This window comes from Bombina bombina, chromosome 7 (genome assembly GCF_027579735.1).
Source record: "Bombina bombina isolate aBomBom1 chromosome 7, aBomBom1.pri, whole genome shotgun sequence".
In the NCBI taxonomy this organism is placed as follows: domain Eukaryota; kingdom Metazoa; phylum Chordata; class Amphibia; order Anura; family Bombinatoridae; genus Bombina; species Bombina bombina.
In genome coordinates, this window is record NC_069505.1 from 601,622,996 (window position 1) to 601,647,752 (window position 24,757).

At 37.1% G+C, this 24,757-nt stretch overlaps 1 protein-coding gene across 1 annotated transcript; it reads right to left on the bottom strand.

Annotated features, from left to right (window-relative positions):
- Positions 1 to 8,825: 8,825 nt before the first annotated feature.
- LOC128636673 (olfactory receptor 1496-like) lies at positions 8,826 to 14,385 on the bottom strand. The gene is made up of 2 exons (XM_053689663.1): positions 14,133 to 14,385; positions 8,826 to 9,766 (listed from the first exon to the last, which is right to left on the bottom strand). Exons 1-2 carry the CDS (start codon positions 14,383 to 14,385, stop codon positions 8,826 to 8,828), a joined length of 1,194 nt encoding a protein of 397 aa, XP_053545638.1.
- Positions 14,386 to 24,757: the final 10,372 nt, after the last annotated feature.

Genomic DNA, 24,757 nt, shown 5'->3' on the forward strand with positions numbered 1-24,757 from the left:
ATCTATTTCTGGAAGTTCCCACATTTGAACAATCTGAAGAAATACCTCTGGGTGAAGAGACCATTTGCCCGGATGCAACGTTTGGCGACTGAGATAATCCGCTTCCCAATTGTCTATACCTGGGATATGAACCGCAGAGATTAGACAGGAGCTGGATTCCGCCCAAACCAAAATTCGAGATACTTCTTTCATAGCCAGAGGACTGTGAGTCCCTCCTTGATGATTGATGTATGCCACAGTTGTGACATTGTCTGTCTGAAAACAAATGAACGATTCTCTCTTCAGAAGAGGCCAAAACTGAAGAGCTCTGAAAATTGCACGGAGTTCCAAAATATTGATCGGTAATCTCACCTCCTGAGATTCCCAAACTCCTTGTGCCGTCAGAGATCCCCACACAGCTCCCCAACCTGTGAGACTTGCATCTGTTGAAATTACAGTCCAGGTCGGAAGCACAAAAGAAGCCCCCTGAATTAAACGATGGTGATCTGTCCACCACGTTAGAGAGTGTCGTACAATCGGTTTTAAAGATATTAATTGAGATATCTTTGTGTAATCCTTGCACCATTGATTCAGCATACAGAGCTGAAGAGGTCGCATGTGAAAACGAGCAAAGGGGATCGCGTCCGATGCAGCAGTCATAAGACCTAGAATTTCCATGCATAAGGCTACCGAAGGGAATGATTGTGACTGAAGGTTTCGACAAGCTGAAATCAATTTTAGACGTCTCTTGTCTGTTAAAGACAGAGTCATGGACACTGAATCTATCTGGAAACCCAGAAAGGTCACCCTTGTCTGAGGAATCAATGAACTTTTTGGTAAATTGATCCTCCAACCATGATCTTGAAGAAACAACACAAGTCGATTCGTATGAGATTCTGCTAAATGTAAAGACTGAGCAAGTACCAAGATATCGTCCAAATAAGGAAATACCACAATACCCTGTTCTCTGATTACAGACAGAAGGGCACCGAGAACCTTTGTAAAAATTCTTGGAGCTGTAGCTAGGCCAAACGGCAGAGCCACAAACTGGTAATGCTTGTCCAGAAAAGAGAATCTCAGGAACTGATAATGATCTGGATGAATCGGAATATGCAGATATGCATCCTGTAAATCTATTGTGGACATATAATGCCCTTGCTGAACAAAAGGCAAGATAGTCCTTACAGTTACCATTTTGAACGTTGGTATCCTTACATAACGATTCAATATTTTTAGATCCAGAACTGGTCTGAAGGAATTCTCCTTCTTTGGTACAATGAAGAGATTTGAATAAAACCCCATCCCCTGTTTCGGAACTGGAACTGGCATAATTACTCCAGCCAACTCTAGATCTGAAACACAATTCAGAAATGCTTGAGCTTTCACTGGATTTACTGGGACACGGGAAAGAAAAAATCTCTTTGCAGGAGGTCTCATCTTGAAACCAATTCTGTACCCTTCTGAAACAATGTTCTGAATCCAAAGATTGTGAACAGAATTGATCCAAATTTCTTTGAAAAAACATAACCTGCCCCCTACCAGCTGAGCTGGAATGAGGACCGCACCTTCATGTGGACTTAGAAGCAGGCTTTGCCTTTCTAGCAGGCTTGGATTTATTCCAGACTGGAGATGGTTTCCAAACTGAAACTGCTCCTGAGGATGAAGGATCAGGCTTTTGTTCTTTGTTGAAACGAAAGGAACGAAAACGATTATTAGCCCTGTTTTTACCCTTAGATTTTTTATCCTGTGGTAAAAAAGTTCCTTTCCCACCAGTAACAGTTGAGATAATAGAATCCAACTGAGAACCAAATAATTTGTTACCCTGGAAAGAAATGGAAAGTAGAGTTGATTTAGAAGCCATATCAGCATTCCAAGTCTTAAGCCATAAAGCTCTTCTAGCTAAAATAACTAGAGACATAAACCTGACATCAACTCTAATAATATCAAAAATGGCATCACAGATAAAATTATTAGCATGCTGAAGAAGAATAATAATATTATGAGAATCATGATCTGTTACTTGTTGCGCTAAAGTTTCCAACCAAAAAGTTGAAGCTGCAGCAACATCAGCCAATGATATAGCAGGTCTAAGAAGAATACCTGAACACAGATAAGCTTTTCTTAGAAAGGATTCAATTTTCCTATCCAAAGGATCCTTAAACGAAGTACCATCTGACGTAGGAATAGTAGTACGTTTAGCAAGGGTAGAAATAGCCCCATCAACTCTAGGGATTTTGTCCCAAAATTCTAATCTGTCAGACGGCACAGGATATAATTGCTTAAAACGTTTAGAAGGAGTAAATGAATTACCCAATTTATCCCATTCTTTGGAAATTACTTCAGAAATAGCATTAGGAACAGGAAAAACATCTGGAATAACCACAGGAGATTTAAATACCTTATCTAAACGTTTAGAATTAGTATCAAGAGGACCAGAATCCTCTATTTCTAAAGCAATTAGTACTTCTTTAAGTAAAGAACTAATAAATTCCATTTTAAATAAATATGAAGATTTAGCAGCATCAATCTCTGAGACAGAATCCTCTGAACCAGAAGAGTCATCAGAATCAGAATGATGATGTTCATTTAAAAATTCATCTGTAGGGAGAGAAGTTTTAAAAGATTTTTTATGTTTACTAGAAGGAGAAATAACAGACATAGCCTTCTTGATGGATTCAGAAACAAAATCTCTTATGTTATCAGGAACATTCTGCACCTTAGATGTTGAAGGAACTGCAACAGGCAATGGTACATTACTAAAGGAAATATTATCTGCATTAACAAGTTTGTCATGACAATTAATACAAACAACAGCCGGAGGAATAGCTACCAAAAGTTTACAGCAGATACACTTAGCTTTGGTAGATCCAGCACTAGACAGCGATTTTCCTGAAGTATCTTCTGACTCAGATGCAACGTGAGACATCTTGCAATATGTAAGAGAAAAAACAACATATAAAGCAAAATTGATCAAATTCCTTAAATGACAGTTTCAGGAATGGGAAAAAATGCCAAAAAACAAGCTTCTAGCAACCAGAAGCAATGAAAAATGAGACTTAAATAATGTGGAGACAAAAGCGACGCCCATATTTTTTTAGCGCCAAATAAGACGCCCACATTATTTGGCGCCTAAATGCTTTTGGCGCCAAAAATGACGCCACATCCGGAACGCCGACATTTTTGGCGCAAAAGAACGTCAAAAAATGACGCAACTTCCGGCGACACGTATGACGCCGGAAACGGAAAAGATTTTTTGCGCCAAAAAAGTCCGCGCCAAGAATGATGCAATAAAATGAAGCATTTTCAGCCCCCGCGAGCTTAACAGCCCACAGGGAAAAAGAGACAAATTTTTGAAGGTAAGAAAAAATGATTGATTCAAATGCATTATCCCAAATATGAAACTGACTGTCTGAAAATAAGGAATGTTGAACATTCTGAGTCAAGGCAAATAAATGTTTGAATACATATATTTAGAACTTTATAAACAAAGTGCCCAACCATAGCTTAGAGTGTCACAGAAAATAAGATTTACTTACCCCAGGACACTCATCTACATGTTTGTAGAAAGCCAAACCAGTACTGAAACGAGAATCAGCAGAGGTAATGGTATATAAATAAGAGTATATCGTCGATCTGAAAAGGGAGGTAAGAGATGAATCTCTACGACCGATAACAGAGAACCTATGAAATAGACCCCGTAGAAGGAGATCACTGCATTCAAATAGGCAATACTCTCCTCACATCCCTCTGACATTCACTGCACGCTGAGAGGAAAACCGGGCTCCAACTTGCTGCGGAGCGCATATCAACGTAGAATCTAGCACAAACTTACTTCACCACCTCCATAGGAGGCAAAGTTTGTAAAACTGAATTGTGGGTGTGGTGAGGGGTGTATTTATAGGCATTTTGAGGTTTGGGAAACTTTGCCCCTCCTGGTAGGAATGTATATCCCATACGTCACTAGCTCATGGACTCTTGCTAATTACATGAAAGAAAAATATATAAATATACAATGAAATTTCCCATACAGATGGGTGCTCACAAAGGAACCCTCAATCAAATGAGGTAAGGTGCAGGCATGGTTGTACAAATTAAAGATGCAAATCCCTCAGGCTTGTTGTAGTCCACAATTTTTCTCCCTCAGGGTGGTGTGATACTGAAATCACTGCTCTATCGTAATGGCCGTATATTAAAAGGTAGAATACCTAGGCTTACCGGATTCACCACACATTCGTTGGTAGTATAGTGTGTCTCCAGTTCCTGCCTAATTGGTATATTTACCCAGTCGCTGTATACACAACTGTTTGAACAAACCGCCAGACGACAAGCGTCGACTTTACGTGACGTAAATATACCGATTAGGCAAAAACTGGAGACACACTATACTACCAACGAATGTGTGGTGAATCCTGTAAGCCTAGGTATTCTACCTTTTAATATACAGCCAATTACGATAGAGCAGTGATTTCAAGATCACGCGAGCCTGAGGGAGAAAAATTGTGGACTACAACAAGCCTGAGGCATTTACATCTTTAATTTGTACAACCATGCCTGCACCTTACCTCATTTGATTGAGGGTTCCTTTGTGAGTACCCATCTGTATGGGAAATTTCATTGTATATTTATATATCTTTTTGTAATAAAATTTATTGCACTATGAGAAGTGCTTTTGTGTGCTTGATTTTTTAGATTACAATTACTACTGGACTTGGATTTATTACCTGAGGGGTTCTTTGTCAAGCAGCCAGCACTTCTCGTGGACCATCATTTTTAAACAAGAGGAAAAGACTCTATATTGGATTTTGATTATATATTTTTTCAGATAAGTTCATTATCTTATCACATTGACTTTATAAGAATTCATTAATTATTTTATTCTTTTTATTGTGTGTGTGCGCAGCTATTATCAGTGGGGGACTTAGTTCTCCAACTGGTTGTATTTGTATATATATATGTGTGTGTGTGTGTATTTGTGCATGTATATGTATGTATTTATGTATGTGTATATAAATATATATATATATATATATATATACAGTATATATATGTATGTGTGTATGTATATATATGTGTGTGTATTTGTATGTGTGTATGCATATGTATATATGCATGTATGTGTGTGCATGTGCATGTGTGTATGTATATATATATGAATATATATATATATACAATTCCAATAGTTATCTGCACTCTCACTGCTGCAAAGTCATCAACCAGGGTGCTTAGTCAAAGTTTAATTTCAATAGTATGCAAATAGACTGCATTCACTGGATTTGTGATACATAATACAAATGTATTGTTTAAATCATAGTGACGTTTTGAGGACCACAAACCCCCTCCTCAGACCAGACATCAAAGTGAAAAAACAAAGTGCTTTGAAATCCCCAGAAGCCTCACCCCCTGTGTTTGAAAATTGCACCAAAAAGTATGTTGTCATGGTAATCCAGCAACAACAGTAATCAGTATTATAAACAAGATGTTACAAATACACCTACTTGTGTCAACACAACGTAATTCATAGACAAAGAATGGTAACTAAACCCATTAAAACCTTATTAACAAATACATAATTAGCTGCGAAACGCGATGCATGCTTTTTATATGATTTTATTACAATAATAAGTTGTTCTCCTTTTTCACTACTTATACACAATTTGAAGCCCTCCACATCATTCTTATTTGCCACATCGTTTTGAAGATCCTTGATCAGTTTAGACAGCTGGTGTCTATAATATCCAGCCTGCCTGCTTGCACAATTACACCGTGCATACCTAAATGTGAGTATTCCTTTGTCACATTTATTTGAAGTCACCACAGATACCAGTCACATCTGCACTATGAGAAGCCATGTGTTTTCTTAAAGGTCACCTTACCCTGAATCCATACTAATACACACAGAAAGACGTTGTTGCCATTATCAGTCAGCTGGAGACTACAAAGCCCAGCCTGCCTATATTGCACTCCTCTCTGTGCAAACACCTTTGTGAGTAAGCAAATTGTCAGCCTTTACCCATCCACATTTTCTTATCTTGGATAACTGCACTATGCGGCACTCTTCTTTATCTATATTTTAGATTTGCCAGTAATTATCCTAATAAATGTCTAATGGTGTTTTTTTATAGCATATTATATTTGTGCTCTAGTCATCTCTATTGTATCTGTCCATTGTATATCTATCAATCAATATATTAATATATTTTTATTAATATATTTAATCTATATTTCTCTCTGTCCATCAATTTATCTATCTATCTATCTATCTATCTATCTAACTAACTATTGTCTGTCTGTCCATCTGTCTATCTGTCTGAATGTCTTTCTGCGTATCTATTAATCTATCTGTCTGTCTGGCTCTGTCTGGCTGTCTGCTTATCAACATCTATATATTTTTTAAAGGTTTTAGTAGATGCAAACAAACTACAGTGATAAAAGATTATTTGTTAATTTTGAACTCTAGATTTTGTGTGTCCTTTTAACTTCATGAACAATATAACTATGTGTTTATATGTATGACTATTATTATTATTATTATTCTGCTAAAGTATTGCATTTCAGACCACACACATTTGTTATATTAGATGCTATTACAGTTAAGTGGTATATTATACAATAAATAGGAAATGCATTATAATTATTATCAAACAAACACATTGAAACATAAAGATAAATGTTATTTTACCCATATAGTTCTAGATTAGAAGTGGAGTGCTATTTATAGCTTCTGCGGTGAGTCCGCTAGAAATAAACTTTTTGTGTCCATTGGGTAGCGTGCATAATATAAGTTGGAGTTAAAACATTTTCGCACAAATGCTAACCTATCTCATGCAAAAAGCCAAACTTAGGATATCATGAATGCGTTAAGGTTTTCCCCCATGGAGGCCTATGTATCAAAGGTCTTGCGGACCTAATCCGACAGTGCAGATCATGTCCGCAAGACCTCGCTGAATGCGGAGAGCAATACGCTCTCCGTGATCAGCATTGCAACGCCACCCCCTGCAGACTCGCGGCCAATCGGCCGCCAGCAGGGAGGTGTCAATCAACCCGATCGAACTCGATCGGGTTGAATTGTGGCGATTCCTGTTCCGCAGGCGGACAGGGTTATGGAGCAGCGGTCTTTAGACCACTGCTTCATAACTGCTGTTTCTGGCGAGCCTGAAGACTCGCCAGAAACACGGGCCCTCAAACACCATAGGGAGCTTGATAAATGGGCCTCATAGACTTCAACGGAGCGCGAAAAGTGGGGGGAAAAAACACCCAACAAATCTTGCAAACCCAATCACTATTTCTAACTCGTCATGAAATATTAATATTTCTCATTTTAGTGTTCTTCACATAGCAGAATATGTTCTATTTATTCTTAAAGGGACACTAAACACATTTTTTTTCTTTCATCATTCAGATAGAGCAGCAATTTTAAGCAACTTTCTAATTTACTCCTATTATTAATTTTTATTCATTCTCATGGTATCTTTATTTGAAAAAGCAGGAATGTAAGCTTACGAGCTGGCCCATTTTTGGTTTAGAACCCTGGATAGCGCTTGCTAATTGATGGCTGCATTTATCCACCAATCAGCCAGCGCTACCCAGGTGCTGAACCAAAGATGTCCAGCTCGTAAGCTTACATTCCTGCTTCTTCAAATAAATAGATTCCAAGAGAACAAATAAAAATTGATAATAGGAGTAAATTAGAAAGTTGCTTAAAATTGCTGCTCTTTCTGAAACATGAAAAAAAACATTTGAGTTCAGTGTCCCTTTAAATAACATTTTGTATCTTTATCTGATATTTTTTTTGTAAAATGGATATATCTATATATAATTATATATAGATACAAATATATATATATGAAAATGTCTATTCTAAAATACCTATATATTCCCCTACACATATCCCCCTATGTTAAGAACATTGGAATGTGAAATATTTACAATGCATACACAGTTAAAGGGCCATAATACCAAAATATTTAAACACTTTAAAGTGCTGCAGCATAGCTCTAAAAAGCTGACTAGAAAATATCACCTGAACATCTCTATGTAAAAAAGAAAGATATTTTACCTCAAAAGTTCCTCAGTAGCCACCTCCCATTGTAAAGGATTTCTAAGCAGCATATTAGTATGTCTGTCCTGGGACAGCTGAAAGGGTGAGCCTCATGCACTCTCATATTATTTCACCAATCAGGTAAAGGAAGCTTACTATGAAATCTCATGAGAGTTAAGTGAAATCTCATGAGATCACAGTAAGAGTTCATGACCTCAGCACTGCTGATGCTGATTGGCTGCTGTTCATTTCTTCATTTATTTTTATTTTTACCTGCAGCTGGGAGCAGGTGAAGTATAACTTTTTACACAGAACTTACTCTGCTGAGCTGAGGAGATTGTGAGGTAAAATATCTTCCTTTTTTACATAGAGATGCTCAGGGGATATTTTCCTGTCAGCTTTTTACAGTTATACTGCATCAGTTTCAAGTGATTTAGCATATGAGTATTATGTGCCTTTAAACACTTTATTAAATATGAATATTGCATACATATGATTTTACATGTTTTCAGCTACTTGACTGCAAAGGGCTCCAATGCACTTATTATATATATATTTATGTGTTTATATGTGTATATGTCTGTAAAAACATATATACACATATAAATACATAAACAAATACATATGTACAAATATATGCCACTTTTTTGTCTCGCATAACAGTTAACAAGATCTCTCAAGTAGCGATATCCAGCAATTAAATTGCTCTCAGTCAAAGAGCCATGATAAACCCCCTTTTCATTTGAGCAGAAAAGTTAACACACCACTTGTAATCGAGCCCATAACAGCACATGATAATGTTTAGTATCTACTGAAACTTTTTCAAAAAACTTTTCATGGCCTTCAAAACCTCTTTATTTCTCAGGCTATAAACCAGCGGATTTACCATGGGAACCATGCCAGTGTAAATTATGGATAGTAGTTTATCTATTTCCAGAGAATTTTCCGACTTAGGTTTCATGTTCAAGCTAATAGAAGTTCCGTAAAAGAGTACAACAACTGTGAGATGGGAAGAACAGCTGGAGAAGGTCTTCAGTCTTCCAGATGATGATCGGATCTTTAGGATGGTAGATATGATATAGATATAGGAAGTCATTATAAGTATAAATGGTAACAGACCCAATGCTGTGGCTTCTAATGGTATAAACAAAGTCATAATATATGTGATGTCACTACACGAGAGCTTCAGTAATATTATTACATCACAGAAGAAATTGTTGATTTCTTGTTTATTACAGAAGGTTAAATGAGATGCTATCAAAGAGAAAGCAGATGCATTCAAGAGTCCACCAAACCAAGACACAGTGATAAGCAGAGCACACACCGTTTTGCTCATGATAAGAGGATAATGCAGTGGGATACAGATGGCCACATAGCGGTCGTAAGCCATGGAGGTCAGCAGTAAAAACTCAGAAGCAATGCAAAATGCAAATAGAAATATCTGTGTAATGCAGCCTGAGAACGTTATGCTGGTGTCACCTGTGATAGTGATGGCCAACAGCTTTGGCAAAATAGCAGATACGTACATGATGTCTTGTACTGATAAACTGCACAGGAATAAATACATTGGTGATTGCAGCTGGGACACCAGAGATACAAGTGTGACAATAGTGACATTTCCGAGTACAGCCAGTAAATACATCAGCAAAACCCCAATGACAACCACAAGTTGTTCTTTATCAGATACATTAAATGTTTTTAGATAGAATTCTTCCAATACTGTGCTGTTTTTTACACTTGTGTTTTTTTCTAGGAGAATAAAATATATTTACATCTTAGTGATATTTTGAGCTAATTGATGATGTCTCATATTGGTTTTGTAATGTTCCCTGCTAAATAAAAATACACAACTGCTTACACATTTGTTCTATATATGGTGCATTGGTTTAGTTACTGGTAGGTTGAATCCATTCCTTTACTCTCAAATGATTTTGTTGCAGGAAACCTATAGTTTTCTAGCAACAGTTATGAATGGAAGAAACAACTCACAATATCATAAAAATCCTCTCACATATTCTACAATATTTCCACTTCTTACCAAATAAGGGCCAGATTATGAGTGGAGCGCAAAATATCGCTTTTGCGAGAGTAATATTTGCGCTCAACTCATTAATACCAGTGCTGGTATTACAAGTTAGGAGCAATGCGAACGCACTCACGAGAGTGCAATGCCATAGTTTCTAATCGGAGCCTCATTCATAGGCCATGAGACACTGCAGAAAACCTTGTGCAGTGAAGGCGTTAAGTCGTGCAGAGATGGACAGCAAAATGTAAATATGTATGTATATGAATATATACATATATATTTAGGTGTTTATATATATACTGTATACATAGTTGCCAACAGTCCCTGATTTTCAGGGACAGTCCCTGGATTTTGTTGTATGTCCCTGGATTTTTTTTGTCCCTGAAAATCTCTTTTGCACATTTGTTGTTTGCATATATATACACACACACACTCATATATACGCACACATACATATATACAGATAGATAGATGATAAATAGATATAGTGTATTATTTAAATATAATTCATTCCTAATGGAATATTATTATTATTGAATGGGTTCACATATTATTTGCCTTTCTAATTTTGATGCTGTGTTGTAAAAATAACCATATGCCCAGAATGTGTTCCAGAGACTGGGTAGGTGTAAGAGCTTGGTGCTGTAATCTGTATAATAAATCTAAATTATACTAAATGGGTGTGTTTTGATTTCAGAACTGAGTGGGTGGAGCAGTTGAACAGTAGGTCGTCAATACTCCAGTAACCCGCTTGCTTGCTCTGCTGCAAAGTGTCCCTAAATTTTTTTTTTTAAATGTTGGCAACTATGTGTATATAAACATATTAACACAAAAATAAATATGTATATAAGCATATATAAAGGCCAAAGAGAGCACTCGCCGTAATTTTCGTGTCAAAAAATGTTTTATTCCATGTGAACGTTTTCAGGGAGTGACCCCGTCCTCAGACAAATTCAAACAATACAATCAAGTGTACACACCACTCTGTGTCTTTATATGTGCTAGCAGTGCGTAGAAGAAAGTTTCGATCCACGCCAGGGATTGGTATAAAAGATATACTTTATTGAATTTTGTCACGGAATACAGCTCACAGTACCAGGAGATTTGCAAAATAGTGAGAAAGAATTTCTCACTTCTTGCAGCTGATGATCAACTCAAAGAGGTTGTCGATACAGGCATTAGGTGTTCTTACAAGAAATGTAAGACACTTGGTTTCTTATTGGCCCCGACGCAATTGAGAATGACAGGTCCAAGGACGCAAAGTTCTTGGCTCACGCAGGTGGGTATGTACAGGTGTGGGAGCCATCACTGTCGCCCCTGTGAATTCGTTCAAGTTACCAAAGAATTTGAGTCAATGGTGAATGGTACCACATATGACATACGTTCTTGTTTAAACTGCAGAATTTGTTATGTGATATACTTGATCACATGCACACAGTGCAGGAAACAATACGTAGGACTCACGTCTCGAGACATGAACTCGAGAATAAGAGAACACCTATCTACCATTAGTGTGGAGAAGAAAATAGTCATATATCCAGCACAGGGAATGTTTAAAGGTGTGCCAGCATCAAGGTTCCTGCCAGAACCCACAAATACAAATGTAAAAACAAAAATGAAGCAGCACCACCAAACAGCGTTTCTTCAAGGTGTTTTATTCAGCTTGAGGAGAAGCCAGACCCAATGAAGTTAAACAACAACGTTTCGGACACAGTCCTTAGTCATGTATGGCTAAACTATACACATAATCATCTTTAAATACCCTCCTAGCCACACCCACACACCTGTGAAGTTTGTACATTCCAAATTAACCCCTTACATACCACTCCAGGTACACAGGTAATTATCAGCAAAAAAACATTTCAGTAATTTTCAGGTGAAACACACCACCTTATATATATTAAAGTATAGTTAAATATACATACATATATCAAGTAAATTAGCAGAACAAAATCCATAATCATCTGTAACAAAAGAGAAAAGGAAAAAATTAAAAAACATTGTATCCAATAATATTTAAAGGCAGACAGACAGGTCAAAATCCCTATTCATCCCATTAGGGTGTAATGTCCCCAACTTATTTATCCAGAACATTTCTCTACTCTTAAGGATTTTGGCTCTATTCCCACCCCTTCTAGGAACTGGCACATGCTCTATCACTTGAAATCTTAACTGATTAAGGTTATGTCCAGCAGACAAAAAATGGCACGCTACAGGGGCATCAAGTTTTTTTGTCCTAATACTACTTTTATGTTGAACCATACGTTCACGGACACTACGGGAGGTCTCTCCAACGAACGTACCCCAATCCACAGGGACATTTAATCAAGTAAACCACATATTCTGTGTTACATGTAAAATAATCCTTAATAGAAAACATATATCCAGTCCTAGGATGACTAAAGGTGGGGCCTTTAATTATATTGTTGCAGTTAGAGCAACCAAGGCATGGGAAATTCCCCCAGTTTTTCTTGCCTATATAGCTCTGTACCCCCCTCTTTTTAAGGGGGCCAATATCTGCTCTAACAAGTGAATCTTTAAAATTTCTACCTCTTTTGTAGGCCGGCATGAAAGGTTTAGAAAACTCCAAAACATCTGATTCACAGGTCTGCAACACATGCCAATGCTTTAATAAAATTTTCTGAACCTTTAAACTTAAAGGAGGATATTGGCTAACAAAAACCAATCTATCAGATTTTTCTGTCCCCTTTATCTCACTTTTCTCTTTATTCTTTTTAGTTAACAGGGACTGTCTAGTTGTGGCAAGAGCATACTCAAGTTCTGATTCAATTAATTCCTTAGGGTAACCCCTTGCTAAAAACCGATCCCCCATCTCTCTCAATCTTAATTTGGCCAAATTTTCATCAGACACAATCCTTCTGACCCGAAGGAATTGGCTTCTAGGTAAAGATTTGAGAAGAGATGGAGGGTGGGCACTGGTATAGTGGAGGAGGGTATTACAGTCTGTTTCTTTTTTATATAAATCCACAGATAGACCCTGTGGCGTTTTTGATACTCGAGTATCCAGAAAAACCACACTCTCCTCACTCCACACCAGTTTAAATTTAATTCTAGTTGTAGCAGAATTTAAATCATTAATAAATTTCTCAAGGGTTCCAATGTCGCCCAACCACACACCAAAAACATCATCTATATAGCGCCACCATGTGGCACCATATAGTAAAAACAATGGATGATTATAAACAAAATATTCCTCAAAAATATTCATATAGATATTTGCGTATGTGGGGGCGACATTGGAACCCATAGCAGTCCCTTGGAGTTGAAGGTAGTAATCATCACCAAATAAAAAATAATTACAACATAATACAATCCTCAATAATTGGATCAAAAATTCTTGTTGTAATGGTGAAAATTTTAAATCTTGACTCAAAACCTTGGTGACTGCACCTATACCAGCCTCATGCGAGATGGAAGTATATAATGATGCTACATCCAGACTAAACAGTATGCCTCTATTCCCATCAATAGACAGGTTCTGCAATTTAGTTATAAAATCACTTGTATCCTGAATATAGGAATTGGATAATACCAGTGGTCTCAAAGCCTTATCTAAAAAAATGGAAACTTTAGATAGGATAGAACCCATTCCAGCTACAATGGGGCGTCCAGGGGGGGAAGTTAAGCATTTATGTACTTTAGGGAGTGTATATAAAACAGGAGTAACTGCCTCTGATTCTAAAAGAAACTTTGCAATATCTTTATCAATTATCCCATTTTTTACGGCAATATTAACACAATTTTCAACCTCTTTCTGAATGTTAAAAACAGGGGTTGTATGCAGTTTTTTATATACAGCAGTATCTAATAATTGTGTTTTTATTTCATTCACATAAAATTCCTTATCCATAAGTACAGTGGCCCCTCCCTTATCCGCCCCCTTAATGATAAGCTGTTCATTATTTTTTAACCCATTCAGTGAAATCAACTCTTTTTTAGTTAAACCTTGTTTCACAGGGTGTTTTCTACTTTTGCTATAGTGTTTTCTACACATGTCAGCCACATCATTATCCACCAATTTAATAAAGCTTTGGACCCCGGCCCCTACCTGTGTAGGGGTGAATGTACTCTTGTTAAATAACCCAAAACTTTTTAGCTTTAACCTTTGCACAGCATTCATATCAACATTACTCACTGCTGTATCAGGAGAAGAATGGGATACATTTGTAAAGAAACTTTTGAGCTTAATAGTCCTAAAAAACCGATATAAATCTTTTTGTAGTTCTAAATGATCATAGTCCTGCTGAGGGCAATAAGAGAGTCCTTTATTTAGGATCGTTAACTCATCATCAGTAACTTGTACCTTAGAGATGTTGATCATTGTCGGTTGTTGCACGTTGACCGCCTCTCCCTCTGATCTTTTTCTACTGGAGTGCTGTTGTTCTCTTTACGCCGTCTGTGTTTGCGGCCCCCACGGCGTTTCCTGAGGCCTCCAAGTCGGATTCCCCCGACATCGACTCAGACGTTGACCCTTGTGTGCTAGCACGTCCGCTTCCTCCATGTGTGCGTCTGCGTCTGTACCCGGAACCGGAAGTGCCGCTTATTCTGCCGGACGAGTCCCGGCCCCACCGGTAAACCGTTCCGGTCGTGTAATCCTCCTCATCCCGAGAGAACTTCTTCTTCTTACGTTCTTGGATGGTATGTTTCAATTCCTTAATCTGTTCATCCAAGCTTTTAAGTAGTTGTTCCATATCTTCAGGGGATAAGTTATTTTGGAGGTCTTGTTTTATAGTATCAATCTGAGCGTTCTGATTCTCAATTTCTTTTTGCAAACATTCAACTGTCAGGACCATGATATCAAACGAACATTTATTTAATATCATTTCAAATTTATTGCAATATTCTGTATTATCTTGCATCAGTGTGGGGCGTAAGTGTAATCTCAGCACTCTTGGTATACGTTTTACTCTGTGGTATTCAGCTAATGTAACAGCGTGTAATTCAAATGCCACATGTTTCTTTTCCAAATGCTCCAATTTCTTACTCACAGTTTGAGTGGGTGAAGATTTTAAAAAGTCCCTGGAGCCCCGGGTCAATGTAGTGATCCTGGCGGCTTCCATGTCAGAATAGCCAAAGGTCTTAGGCTCATTGCTCTCCTGTCCAATTTCCATATTCCCGTGCAAAGAAGGCAGTAGTCACAACAAAATAGTCATATATCCAGCACAGGGAATGTTTAAAGGTGTGCCAGCATCAAGGTTCCTGCCAGAACCCACAAATACAAATGTAAAAACAAAAATGAAGCAGCACCACCAAACACCTGGAGTGGTATGTAAGGGGTTAATTTGGAATGTACAAACTTCACAGGTGTGTGGGTGTGTGGGTGTGGCTAGGAGGGTATTTAAAGATGATTATGTGTATAGTTTAGCCATACATGACTAAGGACTGTGTCCGAAACGTTGTTGTTTAACTTCATTGGGTCTGGCTTCTCCTCAAGCTGAATAAAACACCTTGAAGAAACGCTGTTTGGTGGTGCTGCTTCATTTTTGTTTTTACATTAGTGTGGAGAAGGCAACTACCCCATTAGTATAGCATTTCGCAAGGAAACATGATGGTAGCCTTAATACCTTCAAGTGGTGTGCCATCGAGAAAGTGTTTTTACTTAAACATGGAGGGGACCTGGATAAGCTCTTAGCAAAAAGAGAAATATTTTGGATATTCAGGTTGGAAACCAGAGTTCCAAAGGGTCTGAACTCCAAGTTTGACATGATTAATTTTTGGGAATGATTATTCAGTTTTGTCCCATTTAAGTTCAGTACCCACCCCCATGAGTTTCTGCACTAGTGGTACCCTGAGCATTAACATTAGTGTAGTCCATTTTTATACACCATTATTAGTTTTGTCATTGATACGCTGGTGAGGGATAGGGAGTTGAAACTCCCACCCCCTCCCCTTATGACATTATTTTGTCCTGCATGCAACTTTGTCACACACTTTCAGAATTTAGTCAGTGTATTATATCATATGATCTTCCTATATTTCTGATTCATCCACCCCAGGTCACAGCGTCCATGCCATCCTTCTCTTTCCAAATATTTTATAACCATACCTTAATGCCAAATATTTAACTGCAGTGGGAAATTATTTTGGATGGCACTATTCTGTTTTATCATTTTCTATATTTCAGTACACAGGTATTATCATGAATGCATTATCAATACATAGGCTTTTGTTATGTATGTATTTATTTATTTATACATGTATCAGTTCATTATAGGCAGGTGGTCATTTGGAGGTTGTATAGACTTTGTATATATATATTTTTGTGAATGCAATTTTGTGTTCAATTACATTGCAGTCTTTCCCCCTATACCACTGCATACACACATCAATTGTTTATTTTCGAACACTAGTATCTATTTTCAATAACATTTTATGTGCCTATATTGTGTTTTTTTTTAGGTATTATACCTCATGAATTAACTATATATATCTGTACCATTCTGTTTCTCATTACTACCAATGTTTACATTTTATTATTGTATATAGATTATTTTGTTTTGCCCCTCTTTCTTAACGTTCCATCTCTTCAGTCTGGGCTTCCAACAGTTAAATATCAAACCCAGTGAGCGCATTCTAGTGTTTTTAATTTGTAATCAACCATTGAGCGAATCAGCTTTAAAATAGTAGAGTGGAACACAGCACCACAGGCTATGACTACGGCTTTCATGCCAAAACGCGTAAGCCAGGTGCTGCGCTCACTCAATCTGCTGCCAAAACCTTCATTGTGTTTTAAAATGATCCAATAAAGTTTATATCTTTTATACCAATCCCTGGCGTGGATCAAAACTTTCTTCAATGCACTGCTTGCACATTCCAGAGATCCGACGCCGAGGTCCTGCTATACAACACACTGGAGGAACTAATCCGTAACTCCCCTTTGATAGTGATGTCATCCCGGAAGTGCCGGGCATCTGAGGAATCACACAGGCTGCGGACGCCAACAGAGGCGGAGGAGGCTTCGGAGTTCACTTACTCTCACAGATGGTGATGGTCTCCGGTTCCGGACAAGCCTTAAAATCCCAGGTGCAGGGTAAGAGGGCACGAGTAAGGTGCCGATCCCTTTGACACTTTGACACGCTGACAGTCATTTATCCTACCGGTTGGGACATTTGGGGAAAGATTTGCTGTTTGGCTCTGGGTTCCAGTGGACTTCCATTTAAACTGTATTATGTTGCTGTGATTTGTACACAGTAGGGACTCACACTCCACACGCTTTTTGATTTAATAATCTTTATGTGGGCTAGCATAATGCAGGCCGCCTTCCCCCGTGTGCACGCCATGCCGAAACCGGAAGTGACGGTTGACGTCATCACGTTGAGTTCTGGCTGCCCGCCTTATTCCTATTGGACAATAATCAGTAAACAAAAAGCAGTTACCATAGTGATATAACGAAAATTTAGACACATCAAAAACACAAACTTAAACTATATGGGCAATATAGTGATGCCTTAATTAATGCGGTATGTGAAATCTGCTCAGTGTCAATTTAGTGTATATCAATCTTTTTGTGTTTGTCTTATATGTGAATTGCGGTAAAAGTGTAAGTTAAAAACAAGGACTGTTATATATCAGTTGGGCAGACTCTTAAAGTATATGGCTAGCCGTAAAAAGAAAAAATGGTAAAAAGGGAAAAAAACGTATGGCTACGACTCATCTATTATTTAGGAAAAGTGTCATATTAACCATGTCATAAAAAACTATGTGGGATATATCATAATGTTCAGAAAAGCAAGAAGGGAAATTAAAAATATAAAGAATCCAAGATGATATGAAGCTGCTATCACTATCCTGTAGATGATAATCCTAAAATTAATAATAAGGCCATAGTGTGATGCAGTTGTAAAGAATGCAATAAATGTAAATGATCTTATATTGACTGTCTGTGCATGTAAGGTTGCCTAGACTGACTATATATGTAGCAGCCTCTCTGGCGTATAATTCATCCAGACTAATGATATAAATCTAAACATAAACTATCTATCAATAATGTGTGGATATGGATATAGAGGAATTGGAGAGGACTATAGATTCCCATCATATGTAGGGAATATCTATATCTTAAGTGGCTAAACAGCTATAAATAGCAGTGCCAATTCAATTGTGTATTAAGCCCCTTAGGGACTAATGTATCAAGTTAATATACATAGTAACATAGTAGATGAGGTTGAATAAAGACCGAAGTCCATCGAGTTCAACCTATACAAATCTAAAATATATACAAAAAGCTCCATTTAAGCTTAAATAATCCCACTAAAAGGTGACCCATTTAATACTAGCAATCATATCCATGAATTTTGTTTATAGACAGAAATGTATCCTAATAATTTTTAAATGTATCTAGGGTATTGGCATTCGCTACCTCCTTTGGTAATGAGTTCCACAATTTTATTGCTCTTACAGTGAAAAAACGTTTCTGTTGCAGGAGATTAAATCTCCTTTCCTCCAACCTTATATTGTGACCTCTGGTCACAAACAATTTTCTTGGAATAAACAGAGCTTCTGCCATCTCTGTATATGGGCCTTGAATATATTTATATAAAGTAATCATGTCACCTCTTAAGCGCCTTTTTTCTAAAGAAAACAGACCCAGTTTGGCTAGCCTCTCCTCATAGGTTAAATTCTCCAATCCCCTTATTAGCTTTGTGGCCCTTCTCTGGACTTTTTCTAGTTCTGCAATATCTTTTTATGCGATTGGTCCCCAGAACTGCACTCCATACTCAAGGTGAGGTCTTACCAGGGCTTTATATAGTGACAGAATTATGCTTTCCTCCCTTGAGTCAATGCCTCTTTTAATACATGCTAGTATCTTATTAGCCTTTGAAGCTGCTGCCCTGCATTGTGCACCCATCTTTAGCTTGTTATCTATTACTACCCCCAAATCCCTTTCCTCCTGTGTTTGGCTAAGTCTTGTCCCATTTAAATAATATGTTGCCTGCTTATTTTTACTTCCAAAATGTAGAACCTTGCATTTTCCCGTATTAAATCTCATTTTCCATTTTCCTGCCCATACTTCTAATTTTTGCAGGTCCCTTTGTAACGAAAGTTCATCCTGCTCTGACCAAATAACCTTACTTAACTTAGTATCATCTGCAAAAATAGAGATGTCACTATTTAATCCTAGCTCCAAGTCATTTATAAAAATATTAAAAAGAATAGGGCCTAGCACTGATCCCTGGGGTACTCCACTGATTACCTTTGTCCAATCTGAGTATAATCCATTTACTACTACTCATTGCTCCCTATCTTTTATCCAGTTATTTATCCACAAACTAACATTTTCAGCTATTCCCAGTCTCCTAATTTTGTGCATTAATCTCTTATGTGGCACTGTATCAAACGCCTTTGCAAAATCTAAGTATATCACATCAACTGATTCCCCTTTATCTATATTTTTACTCACTTCCTCATAGAATCTAATTAGATTAGTTTGACATGATCTATTTCTCCTAAAACCATGTTGATTAGAACTCATAATCTTGTTTACACGAATATGCTCATCAATATAATATGTCCATCTGGCTTCTCGTTGAAGGAGGAGTTTTCCTCTATCCCCTCACCTAGTCAGTGGGGGTACATGATCTTTTAATGTGTAGTTTAGATATTTTACTGTGTGTCCTTTGGATAGGAAATACCTGGCCACCGTCTGGTCCGATTGTCTCTTGTCTATTGCCATCCTAATAGCTGACCTGTGGTTGGCCATTCTCGTGCGAAGATCGTTTATTGTTTTGCCTACATAAAATAGGCCACAGGTACAATGTAGCAAATAGACAACATATTGTGTGGTACAAGTTAGTCTGTATTTATGATAGTATCTCTTAGCCCTGTGAGGGTGAGTGAAATAGGTTCCCGTAGTTAGACCATTGCAAGTTGTATATCCCCTACAGTGGTAGCATCCAGGCTTTCCCTGTAACCAGTTAGCTTTCTGATAACTGTGAATCGGGTCAGTTTGTACCAGTCTGTCCCTGAGCGATCTTGCTCTTCGGAATCCCACTCTAGGGACTTGCATATTTGTTAGTGGGAGATTATTGTCAGTTGTTAGTATCTGCTAGTTTTTTTGTAGTATTCTTGATATTCCCTGTTTATCCTGTGTATATGTTGTCACAAAGGTCATGTGGGTCTCCACTTCAGTCCTATTGCTTCTATCTCCTTCTATCAATTGTAGATCTTTGATTTTTCGTAATTCTTTGGCTGGATATCCTCTATTTTCAAATCTGCTTTGCATCTCATTGAGTTGTTTAATAGTGTTCGTATGTTCTGTGTTTATCCTTATCACTCTTTTCATTTGCGAGATGGGCAGAGCTCTTTTAAGAGCTGGTGGATGGCAGCTGGTGTAATGTAGGATCGAATTACGATCTGTAGTTTTTCTGAATAGCGTGGACTGTATGGTCCCTTCTTTTTTGTAGAGCCTAAGGTCTAAGAAGTCCACTGTTTTTGTACTATAGCTGATTTTAAACTTCAAGGCTAGGCATACCATATTCAGTGTCTGGTACCACATGAGTAGTTCTTCTTCCGTGCCTCTCCATATTACTATCAGGTCATCTATATACCTCTTGAATAGTACAATCCTGTCGTCTTTGAGTAGCTGTGTATCCTGTTCCTCAAATTCTGCCATACACAGGTTAGCATAAGCATATACATATATATTTACAGGGACACACAGTCCCCATAGACCGCTATGTAAAGGCACTTTTTAGTGCAGATTTTTTCCTAACACCCTACATCCCCTCACTTTAAGTCCTAAAAACTGCTTTGTGCAGTAATTTAAAAAATAAAATATTAAAACAAACAGTACACTTCAATTTGTGTTCAATTTGTGACATTTTGAAAATTAACCAGATATCTGATCTCTGGTTAATTTTCAGAGCTCTAAATGCTACCACGAGCTCACAGTAGCATTAACCAGCCACTTAAATTAGCGCACCAATTGTAATCTATCCCTAAATGTATTTATTTATAACAAAATATACAGCCAAGTAACTAATTACATTGACTTTTTATAATTGGTGATGATCAACAATCTAAATCAGACATCATTTTTAAAGTTAAAGAGCCACTGAACTTAAAATTAAACAACACATAAAATGTTTAATGTCTGAAAATATAACATTATGGCACTTTGCTTTTATTATTTGTTTTGCTATCTTGTGCTGTAAAACACAACTTGATTGTTTCAATTTCTTAAAAGGAGTCTGGGGTTAATATTAACAGACCATTCAAAATTCTTAGGGACCACTAAGGGACGAGTGAGTCTCCAAACACAACTGCAAATCCTGCCCCCTCTTTGTGACATTATAATCTGTAGCAAACCTGACTTACATTTCATCCTTGAGAAAACAAGCAGATTTGGTGAAACGTATGTTGTATGAAAAATGCTTGCACTCTCTCCTATGCTGTTGGGGTTTATTTAAATATTATATGGCATCTCTGGTGGTCTATAATTTATCAGTAAATATCCCTGTGATCCCAAATGTTAGGTATTCACTTGTCATGTATCTTTCCTAGTCTAATGAAAGCTAATATGTTAATCTGTTATTCGTATTTATTATTGCACAGGGAAATTCTTGCTCAGTGTCACCCCAAATCTCAATCAACCTGTAAATGATGCTGAATGAATGAGTTTAGAATGATTTACTTCTAAGATGTTGGAGAAGTTAAAAGTAGAAAGTCATATATTTTAAAACTAATTTTCTATAACTTAAAGGACCAGTAAATACACTAGATTTGCATAATCAACAAATGTGTGATAACAAGACAATGCACTTAGTCGGAACTTCAAATTAGTAGAAGATGTATGTTTCCACTTCCCCTGAACCATGTGACAGCCATAAGCCAATCCCAAATGCATACACGTACCATGTGACAGTCATCAGCCAATCCCAAATGCATATACGTATATTCTGTGAATTCTTGCACATGTTCAGTAGGAGCTGGTCACTCCAAAAGCTTAAATATAAAAAAGACTGTGCACATTTTGCTAATTGAAGTAAATTGGAAAGTTGTTTAAAATTGAATGCTCTATCTGAATAATGAGAGTTTAATTTGACCTGAATGTAACTTTAAGTGTCTATAAATGTCTATTTTTTGAATAAGCATAGCAATACACATATATGTTGACCGGCATGGACGCATATTATAGCAAAATATTAATGCACTCGTGTGTTGAGTTCCTCTCATTTCTTGACTTTTTGAAATCTGAGAAAGAGTTAACAATAGCAACAATTTTCTATGCAATTTACTTTGAAATGTTTGTCTTTCTACTGTGCCCATTGCACATATTATTTGGTTGAGATTATTTAAATATTTTTGTTTTCATAAAGCAGTGCTCCCACAGTGCATTTTGGATTGAAAAAGAGAGAAACATATTATAAACCAAGAACTTGGGAGAAAATGGCAAATGAAGAAGTGCACAAACCTATGTTAGACATAAGTTTTGGATGTTGATTTATCAATAGTCAGGGCCGGATTGGCCTACCAGGATACCAGGAGATTTCCCGGTGAGCTGCAGCAGCTGGGGCTGAAAAGCTACAGTTTAAAGGGAAGATTAATGGATGCAATTGGGTTGTAGGGTTGCTATATAACATTAATCTGACATTTTTATTTAATACAAATTAATATAATTTAATTCTGAAAAACAATATTGGGGAAGGAGTGTCCAAGTAATCTTCTTTGTTAAAAATGGGGCATGTGCAATCTATCAACTCAACAGAAAATAGGGCTGGTCTTCATATTTTTCCAGGGCTGCTTTTTATTCCTAGTCCAGCCCTGTCAATAGTAATTACTCTTTTCTTCTTTTTTGTTTTTTTTGTGCATTTATTATGTATTTATATTTTTATTGATCAAATTATATTCTTATCCTTAATGCTCATAATTTGACTCAGTATTTACCACTCAAAAAACATCAAACATATCTATTTAGAGGGATGGATAGATAGAAGCATTTATACATCACATGTCATACAGGCAGTGCTCAGTTTACATACAGATTCTGACCTAAAAGGACCTGAACTTAAAGGGACACTAAACCCAAATGTTTTCTTTCATGATTCAGATAGAGCAGCAATTTTAAGTAACTTTCTAGTTTACTCCTATTATCAATTTGTCTTTATTCTCTTGCTATCTTTATTTGAAAAAGAAGGCATCTAAGCTAAGGAGCCAGACAATTTTTGTTTCAGACCATGGACAGCACTTGTTTATTGGTGCTGTCCAATCAGCAAGGACAACCCAGGTTGTGAACCAAAAATGGGCTGGCTTCTAAACTTACATTCTTGCTTTTCAAATAAAGATAGCAAAAGAATGAATAAAAATTGATAATAGGAGTAAATTAGAAAGTTGCTTAAAATTGCTGCTTCTATCTGAATCATGAAAGAAAAAAAATTGGGTTCAGTGTCCCTTTAACCCTTTGAGTGCTAATGGCAGCTCTGAGCCGTCACAGAGTTTCCCACTCTGGTGCTAATGACAGCTCAGAGCCGTCACTAGCACTCTCCCACCTTGAGGGAGATCTGGGGGCTCCCACCAGCTCCTACCCCAGCGATCGTGCCTGTAGAGTGACAGGCATCGCCGGGGCTTCCCCTTTTGCGTGGTGATGTCACGCGCAATAATGTGATGACGTCACCGCACAAATTATTTATACTTAACAATGTTAAATATAGGAGCGGGGGCATGCTGCTTAGAAGCCTGTATCTCAGGCATCTAAGGAGCTACAGACCCCCAAGACCCACCATTGGAAAGGTAATCGCATAACCTTTCCAACAGTGTAAGTTTTGGGGGTCTGAAAAAAAAAGTAAAAAAAAAAAAAAACTTAAAAAATCTTAGCACCCAGGTGGGAAAGTGCTTAGCACTCAAAGGGTTAAAGGGATATGAAATCCAACATTCTCTTTCATAATTCATATAGAGCGGCAATTTTAAACAACTTTCTAATTTACTTCTGTCATTAATGTTACTTTGTTCACTTAGTATATTTGGTTGAAGAGCAGGAATGTAAGCTTAGGAGCCTGCCCATCTCTGGAGCATTATATGGCAGCTGCTTTGCAAGAATGTTGTCCATTTGCAAGAATACTAGAATATGTACTGCCATGTAGGGCTCCGGACACCTACCTAGATATCTATTTAACAAGTAATATGATGGGTACAAAGCACATTTGTTTATATAAATTAAATTGGGTTTCATATCCCTTTAAATTTACATTTAACACCTGTGCTCATTATCTGTGGTCACCTCTAGAGAGAAACAAAAACACAGATACAGAAAATTCATGAAATATTTAATTATATTAAAAATGTTTTATTTAATGAGAAAAATATAACTGTTTAAATTTACTGATATATAATATTTAGTGCTGCCCTAGGCATAGATCTAGTTGGAATTATGGAGATATGTGCTTGATTATATTTGTATATTTAAATACATATTAATATCTAAATAGGAACATAACTCCAACTAGTCCTATACCTGGGTCTGCAATACATATTTATATCTAAATAGGAACATAACTCCAACTAGTCCTATACCTGGGTCTGCAATACATATTAATATCTAAATAGGAACATAACTCCAACTAGTCCTATACCTGGGTCTGTAATACATATTAATATCTAGATAGGAACATAACTCCAACTAGTCCTATACCTGGGTCTGCAATACATATTAATATCTAAATAGGAACATAACTCCAACTAGTCCTATACCTGGGTCT